We start from the raw sequence: 8,485 nt of genomic DNA, 5'->3' as shown, positions 1-8,485 counted from the left end.
TACTAAAAGTGAACACAGAACGGTTGTATGTGTACTCAAAGGACTGTTGTTACCAACTGTGCATTGCTTTTGCACTATCATAAAGTCAAACTGTATAAGTCAAACCATTGTAAATTGGGGACTGCCTTTATACAACTTATATTTCTCAATTAAAAAATAAATAATAATAAATATATGATAGAATGCTTTTTGAAAAACAACAGCTGGACCCAACACAACCTCAGATTTTAAATCTGAGGCTCACTAACTCTCACTAAAGCATGCTGGCTTTGTCTTTCAAAAAAACTGGATCTCCAGAGAATCAAGGAAAGAAGACAGGTGGGAATGTGCTGGATTCTGGGGTGTGTCTCTAGATAGCATGACTTTCTGAACCAGACAAGCCGGGCCCTCCTTCTACATGGTGCTTTTGATATTTCTACTAAATTATACTGAGTCTGCTCCTCCTCAAAGTAGGTGACTGTTTCTCACTTCCAATGTGCTTGTGTGTGTTGTTCCCACAATTTTCTGGGAACACCCAGATGGGGTGGGGGCAGCATCTAATACTTTGCCTGGTGCAGTGTGGGTACTTGATGAATCTTTGTTGAATGAATGAGTGATACAAGGACATTGGAGCAGACAGACCAGGGTCTCAGTCTTGGCTCTCAAACTTGCTGTACAGGTAACAATGATCAAAGTAGCATAACCTCCTCTCACCTACAAAATGGGAGTTCTAAGTGTTGTGGGATTCCTGTGTAGACTTAAGGGAAGCAATGCGTGAAGAGTATTTGCATGATGCCTGGAAGAGAAAAGGTACTCAAAAATGGTTGCTATCCTTTTATTATTGTGAAAGGGGCTTCCACCCTGAAGTGGTACTAAAGTAGCCTGGGTGGCCAGATCAGATAAGGCCAGGAGGAGAAAGGCAGAGGCGTGCTTTTGCTGGACGCTCTGTTCCACAGGCAGCCCAGCCCCATGAAAAGCCTGAGTTCAGGGTGAATGAGCTGGATGTGGGGTCAGGCTCCTCCCCTTGGTCTTTTCTCCCTAAAATGGCAACCCCAGGCTGAGCCACTGGCTGAGTGGCACCATGAAGCTTCGGGTCTCTCTCTCGTTTCTCCTGATTCTCACTCTCTGCTGAGAGCTTCGATCAGAACTAAGACAAGTTTGGTATGAAATGTGGGATCTCAAAGAGTAGGCTGGGAATCAGGCTGGGGGTGGGGGGTAGGGGAGGCAGCGCAGCATAAAGAGAGCCTATTTCTTACCTGACCAGATTGAGAGTCAATTCAATTCAATTCACTTCATCAGATATATGTTGGGCACATAGTATGTGCCAGGCACTGTGCTAGGTGCTGAGGTTAAAGCAAGGAGCCTAAGACTCTGCCTTTGTCAAATTAAAATTCTAATGAGAGAGAGACATACAATAGCTAATACACATGATAGATGATCAAAGTACTATAGAAAATAAACTAAATAAAGTAGGAAAAGAGGCCTTCAATGTCTGGGGTGGGGCAAGGAGAGGTTGAGAAAGGGAGATCAGAGTCAGAATTTGAGGGTAAGGGACTTAGCCAAGTTAGATGCACTTAACGGAAAAGGGTCCTTCTTGCAGCTTGGAATCTGCAAATGGAGGTGGGGAGATGAAGTGCAGTTATATCTAAGATAATCTGCTGGAAATGGGGACAGTAGGCAGCAGTTCCCAAGATTTTTAAGCAGCCAGTAGGATTCCCTGTATAAAAATGCAAATTAGAATACACAAAAGGATAAGAAAGCAAAAAGTTATCGAAATCTTACCTTCTGGAGATTATCGCTGTCAGCGTACCAGTGAACATCCTTGTACGTGCAAGGATAGTTCTCTGCATGTATGTACATGGAGCTATTAATGATAGATTCTTAGATATAAGTGACCTCCCAATGACTCTATAGACGAGTGGTTCTCAAAGTTTGTCCCCTAGTCCAACAGCAGCAGCAGCAGCATCAACTGAAAACATACTAGCTCCCAGTCCCACCTGATCAGAAACTCTGGGGGTAGGTCTCTCTAACGAGCCTTCCAGATGATTCTGATGCACACTCAAGTTTGAAAACGTCTGCCTAAGTAAGACGAATGTATTGCTTTACAGGATGAGCACACCTGGAGTCACACAAGCCTGGGTTCTGGCCCTGGCTCCTCTACTTACAAACTCTGTGCCTCAGGAACATCATTTAGCCTCTCTGAGCGTCAGTCTCTTCTTCTGTAAAAAAGGTTAATCATCTTTTCTGCTTTATTAATCAAATAGTCTGATACATGTCAAGCTCTCAGCATAACATAGCTTTTAATAGATTCTTGTAAAGCACTCAGAACAGCTTCTGTCACACTCAAAACACACACACACATACACACACGGTGTCATTATCTGCTTTACATAAAAAAGAAACAAGTTAAGTGATTTTCCTTTGGTTTAATGGAATGGAAGAGCAGAGACGCCTTAGAAAGATGGAATGGAAGAGCTGAGAAAATTAAGAGCAGATGGGACTTCAGTCCCTACAGAGTCACCTGTAAGGGTCTAAGGGCCGATGCTGCTGTGACTAGGATTTCTTAGGAATATGCCAACCTGCCCCTCCACCTCCCACCTTGACTGGACAAGCTATTCTACCTCTTCTACCTCCTTCCCATTCTCCTTCACCCTTAGCGTCAGCCTTGCAGGTAGGAGGATAAGACAGAGCCTGAACCTTTCCAAGCCTTAGGCTGCTGCCTGAAGTTCTACCACAGGTGTGATCATTCATCTGTCCATTCACTCATTTTACAACAACCAAGATGGATGGAGAACCTACAAGCCTTTCTAGTTGAACAATGCTGGGTTCGATCCTTGGTCCTACTGCTTCGTAGCATGACATTAGGATAGGTACCTCATTTCTTTGGCCTTAGTTTCTTTATGTAATGTTGGAAGTTCTACTAGCTACCATGAAGAGTAAAACTGCCCACATGGTGACAGAAACATATAAGGAGGGTACAAAGAAACTTTTAATCCTGCCCAGAGGAGCTCGGGGGGCTGGGGGGGTGAGTGGTGGTGGTGGCAGCAGCGATTTTCTAGTCACAAATATTTGCTGAGAAGAACTAGGCCTGTGTTAGGCACTAAGGCTGCAGAAAAGATTACAAGGAGGTCCCTCTTATCAAGAATCTTCTTGGTTAAGAAATAGAATGATTAAGAGCAGCTACTATTTATTGATTTATTTTCTACTTATCAATGCTTTTCACTGATAATCTCTAACCCTTCAATAAACAAAAAATGTGGATATTACACCTGCATTTTTGCAATGAAGGAAATTGAATGTCAATGAGATAAGTCATTTGTTCAAGGTCACATAGCTAGAAGATAACTGAGACAAGTTTGAAGCCTGCTCTTAGATTCAAGCCTATCCTCTTTCTATCATAGGATATCAATTCTAGAATTGATTATGAGACAGCAGGTAGGAACCTGAGGGTCTTTCTGATCAAATCCTATAAAATCAGATCTGGAAGGGCACTCAGATGATAGAGTTCAATGCCTTGATTTTACAAATGAAGAAATGGAGACTTGAAGAAGTTAGGCTTATACAACATCACACAGTAGCAAGTGGCTGCGCTAGGAACTCAATCCACTTGAGTTGGATTCTTAAGCCTGTGATTCTCACCACATCAGGCTACCCTCAGAAGTGAAATATCAGCTTCCGTGTAGACAGATCAGGCCATGGCTGGGTTGAAAGAGGTACAGAGCACAGCCATCATGGACGGCCTCACGATTGTATCCAGGGCTGTCACAGCTCCTGGCATATGAGGCAAACTAGGGGAAGGTGATGGGTTTGGTCTCCTTCAACCACTTTCTCTCTTCAGACAGTATCAAGGATCCCCTCCCAAATGTATGCAATTTTCCTATGGAAAAGGGCATTTGTCGAGCCTACTTTATCCGATGGTTTTTCAACTTTGAAACTGGTGAATGTGAGTCATTTGTTGATGGAGGCTGCAGAGGCAACGGCAACAACTTTTTGAACAAAGAAGAATGTGAGAAAATCTGCAAGTTCACCTGATTTTCTAATAAGAACACAGCCAGCCCCCATGGATTTGGGATTGCTCTGAGGGCCATAGAAGGCACTCTGAGTGTGTGTGTGTGTGTGTGTATGTGTGTGTGAGAGAGTGTGTGTGAACAAGAGATTCATTCCTTTACTCCTACATTTATTCTCCCTGATGTGCTCCTCAAAATGCTCCACCTCTGTGCCTGAAATTCTATAAATGTTGCAATCATGTTTAAAATCTCAAGACCTCCTTTTAAAAACATGCACGTACTCACAAATACGCTGGGGAAATTTAGAGCAGCCATTCACACCTTTGTATGAATTACTGCTTAACTCACTGGGAACCAAAGTTTTGAAGGAGACAGGGGGTAGATTTCGAAATCTGGGCATGATATTGGAAAGGCCTACATTGGACAAGGAGGGGATTTCTGGAGTCTTGTGAAAAAACAAACAAGGAAACAACAGAAACCAGGGAAGAAAGGGGAATTGGGGAGAAACTGAAGATGTTTAATAATTTTAAAAGGTAGTGAATTTTTTATGAAGCTGTTATCTACTAAGGCTAAACCACATCTTCCTGCCAAGGGCTATGTCAGAAGTGAGGAGCTCTAGTCCTGGAGTCTTTGGTTTGTTTTAAGCAACACCAATTACAACTTCAATTACAACAACTTGGAGGGAAAGGAGAAAAACGCAGGAATCATTTCATTTATTTATTTCAAGAGGGCCCATAGATGGGAAGGGATTCTTTAAGATCATAGGGTGGGAATGAAACAGAGGCATCCTTGGCCCCACCAAAAGGCCTTTCCCATTGCATTGTAATCCCCGCAACCTATAATTTTTTACAGACTTCCTCTGGGATGGAGGGCAGATTTGAAGAGGGAGCATTCATGTGGGCCCTCTCCTTTATTTACCACTCTGATTTAGGGTCCTCCCCCAAAATCCAAGTCAGCTGCTTCCCATTGCCCAAGGAACAATAACTCCAAGCCATTATGCCAGGCCCCATGCTAAGCTCTTCATAAATAACACACATAAACCTCAGGGTAACTCTAAGAATCACATTACTACTCAGAGCGTGCTCCAGGAACAGGTAGCTTCCAGGTCACATGAGAACTTGTTAGAAATGTGGAATCTCATGACCAGACTTGTAACAAGATTCCTGGGTGATATGTGGACTCACTCAAGTTTAGGAAGCAGTGGTAAATGAGGAAACAGGGATACAACAGATCAGTGATGTTTCAAGGCCACACAGCTGGAAAGTGGCAGAGCTGCTCATTAAGCTCACGTCAGTACATTTGCAAAGTCCCTGGTTCTAAAGGCTATGCCACACTCTGTCAGATCTCAGAATTTCCCCCATGGGGCTGATTTCCAGTTAAAGGTTTTATCAGAAAAGTTTTAAAACACTGAGTTATGCTGTCAAGACAACAAACACATCTCCCTTTTGTGGAGAACACCGGGAAGCAGGATTCCTGGATCATCTCTGGGAAGAGTCTGAGACAACATCCTAAATGCCTCCACGGCCGCCATCTTCTTTTTCCAGGTTGGACAGCAACAGTCACATTAACCTACTGAGGACTTCCACAAAAGACAGATTGCCTCATTCCTAGCACCTGGGCTCCATTCCACCCATCCCCGCTCTCTCTTCCCTTCTCAACATTTCACAAGGGGGAGCATTCTCCATGGCTAACCCCAATCGGATATTCTGTTTTACCAGAATGTCCTAGAAATTCCTGAACTGCTCAACACCTAAATCATTGAATCTAAGCTCTGTCTCTTATTCATGAAACACCAGAACTAGCTGGCCTTGAGATTCAGAAAATGTGATCATTGTCTCTATAATTCAACTGTATGTGCATTCACCACCCAACCTTGACATAGAACCCAAAATTCAGGCTTGTGTGCCCAACATACAGCTGATGCCAACACTGACACACAGGTGCTTGGAAATAGAGAAAGGTTTACTTAATGTGGTCAAAACAAGAAGGCAGGAGGGCAAGATCTCTCAAATTTGCCTTAAGTAAAGAAGTAGAGAGTTTTTATGTGGCTAGAGACTAAGAGAGGGGGAGTTTCAGGGAACCAAGGGGAAAAGCCTGTTTCTTCACTCTCAGATAACACCTGAAACAACCAGACTTCTGGGAGTCAGCAACTAGTCACAATGTCCGGAAATACATTTATTTCTTCTTGTAAACTTTTTCTGTGACCCTGAAGTTAACTCCTGCTGCTTGACAGAGAAACGGTACATCAGTAGTTTATGCTGTGGGAACAAAGAATATTGGGCAAAAAGCAAGTCCAGGCACACAAGGGCCTGATCAGAATTTTCGTTATTTCAGTCACTAAAAATGCTTGGATGCTGATATCTCAAGGGGCCCAGTTACAAATCCCCACTATCCTTTTCCATTCCTCATTCATGCAGGAAAAGGGGTGTCATTCTTTTCTGGCTACTTCCTGATGAAAAGGGGCAAAGGTGTGGAAACTGAAGAATGGAACCTGTCCACTTGAAGCTGAAAGTGTTCACAGGGGCCGGACCCATAGCCTGCATTCTGGAATTCCATCATCTGGGTACTCTTACCTATTATAGTCTTGGAGCAGCATCTTAATCCATACTTGATGATGGCATTAATGAAAACATAAACTACAATAATGATGCAAGAGATAAGCCAAAAAATATACCAGAAAATATAGATTGGACCCCTTGTGAGATCCAGGAAAACAGTCCAGAATACCAATCACCCAATCCTAGTTAATCTTTTATCTGTTGCCACCGTGACACTTGCTCTCTTATTTTATCCATATGCATTTCAACTTCAGCCAAGGTGTTAATGTAAGTGCAACAGGAGGAGTTGGCTTTGTTTAACTGGTGGGTAATCTAATGCTATCCCAATATCTAAACAACTTTAGCTAGAGAATCCAAAGACTTGCTGTGCTGTGATAGCAACACCAGTTTCATTAGCTCTAATCCTTAAAGTAATGAACATATTTCTAAGCACGTGGTGATGAGCAGGCACTCCCCACCGTGGGAGCAAAGTCAGTCTGAAGAAGTACCCTGTGTCATCGGGAACCCCTCCTGGCAAATCCCCTTCAGAGACCACCCCCTCCCCGTCAGATGGAATCTCCTTCCAAAATTCCTTGGGAGACCCTGGACAACAGTTTTGGGGAACTTGTCCAGTGTTTGGTAACAGTTTCATTGTGTACCGAGAAAGGTGTCACTGAGTATCCTAATAAATATTGTCCACAACCTCCTCTCCTAATGCACCTGCAGGCCCAGGGTTGGTTTTCCTGACTGCAGACAGAAACATATCCCTTAGGAGCAGGCCGGGTATGGTGGCTCACATCTGTAATTCCAGCAATTTGGGAGGTTAAGGCAAGCGGATCACTTGAGGTCAGGAGTTCAAGACCAGCCTGGCCAATATGGCAAAACCATGTCTCTACTAAAAATACAGAAATTAGCTGGCCATGGCAATAAATGCCTGTATTCCCAGCTACTCAGGAGGCTGAGGCACGAGAATCACTTGCATCCAGGAGGCAGAGGTTGCAGAGTCCTTAAATACATTTATTTCTTCTTGAGGAAGCATTCATGTGGGCGCTCTCCCTTATTTACCGCTCTGATTCAGTGCACTCCAGCCTGGGTTTCCAGAGGGAAACTCAAAAGAAAGAGAGAGAGAGAGAGAGAGAAAGAGAGAGAGAGAGAGAGAGAGAGAGATCGAGAAAGAAATCCCTCAGGAGCACAAAGCACAGTGTCAGTAGTTGAGGCAGTCATTAAAGCCATTTTCCCTAGTTCTGGATCTGTTAGACAGTTGCCACACTCAGGTAAGACTTGACCTATCCAATGTCCTTCCTGTGCTATGAAACTGGGGTCAAATGGGGTGCTATCCAGATCACTATCCAGTGAGAATTGTCACAAAGGTCGTGGTGATTTACCCAGCAAGTGCAAATCCAAAAGCACGCCAAAATCAGGTACATGTCTTCACTCCAAGCGATCCTTGCACCAAAAGTGGTCAACACTGACAGGAAGGGAACCAACGAGGGGTGTCCCCCAGGCAAAGTGCCTGGGCAGCTGTGGGGGCTCCCTGTGCACTCAGATCCTGGCTGGGACTGCCCAGTTATGAGAGCAGCTCATAACTCTGATAAAGTAGATTGCTTTATCAGAGTGAGCAAGCAAGAAGCTCCAGAGAGAGTGAACAGAAGATAGAAGTCATAGTCTTTTGTTTCCTTTTGTTTTTAGACGGAGTCTCACTTACTCTGTCGCCCACGCTAGAGTACGGGTGCAATCTCGGCTCACTGAAGCTTCTACCTCCTGGGTTCAAGCGATTCTTCCACCTCAGCCTCCCGAGTAGCTGGGATTATGGGGGCGCCAACACACCCGGCTAATTTTCGTATTTTTAGTAGAGACGGGGTTTCACCATGTTGGCCTGGCTGGTCTCAAACTCCTGACCTCAAGTGATCTGCCCATCTCAGCGTTCCAAAGTGCTGGGATTACAGGTATAAGCCACCATGC

The 8,485-nt window shown here is 44.1% G+C and overlaps 1 protein-coding gene across 1 annotated transcript; it reads left to right on the top strand.

Moving 5' to 3' along the window:
- Window positions 1–1,060: 1,060 nt before the first annotated feature.
- Window positions 1,061–4,011, top strand: SPINT3 (serine peptidase inhibitor, Kunitz type 3). The gene is given in 2 exon segments (XM_064382183.1): window positions 1,061–1,140; window positions 3,822–4,011. Coding segments are annotated over 2 exon segments (270 nt in total).
- The last annotated feature ends 4,474 nt before the right edge of the window (window positions 4,012–8,485 follow it).

This window comes from Aotus nancymaae, unplaced genomic scaffold (genome assembly GCF_030222135.1).
Source record: "Aotus nancymaae isolate 86718 unplaced genomic scaffold, 86718_ANA_hifiasm-v0.15.2.pri h1tg000029l, whole genome shotgun sequence".
Classification (NCBI taxonomy): domain Eukaryota; kingdom Metazoa; phylum Chordata; class Mammalia; order Primates; family Aotidae; genus Aotus; species Aotus nancymaae.
The sequence above is the reverse complement of the archived record's forward strand: the minus strand, read 5'-3'. Positions and strand labels throughout refer to the sequence as shown.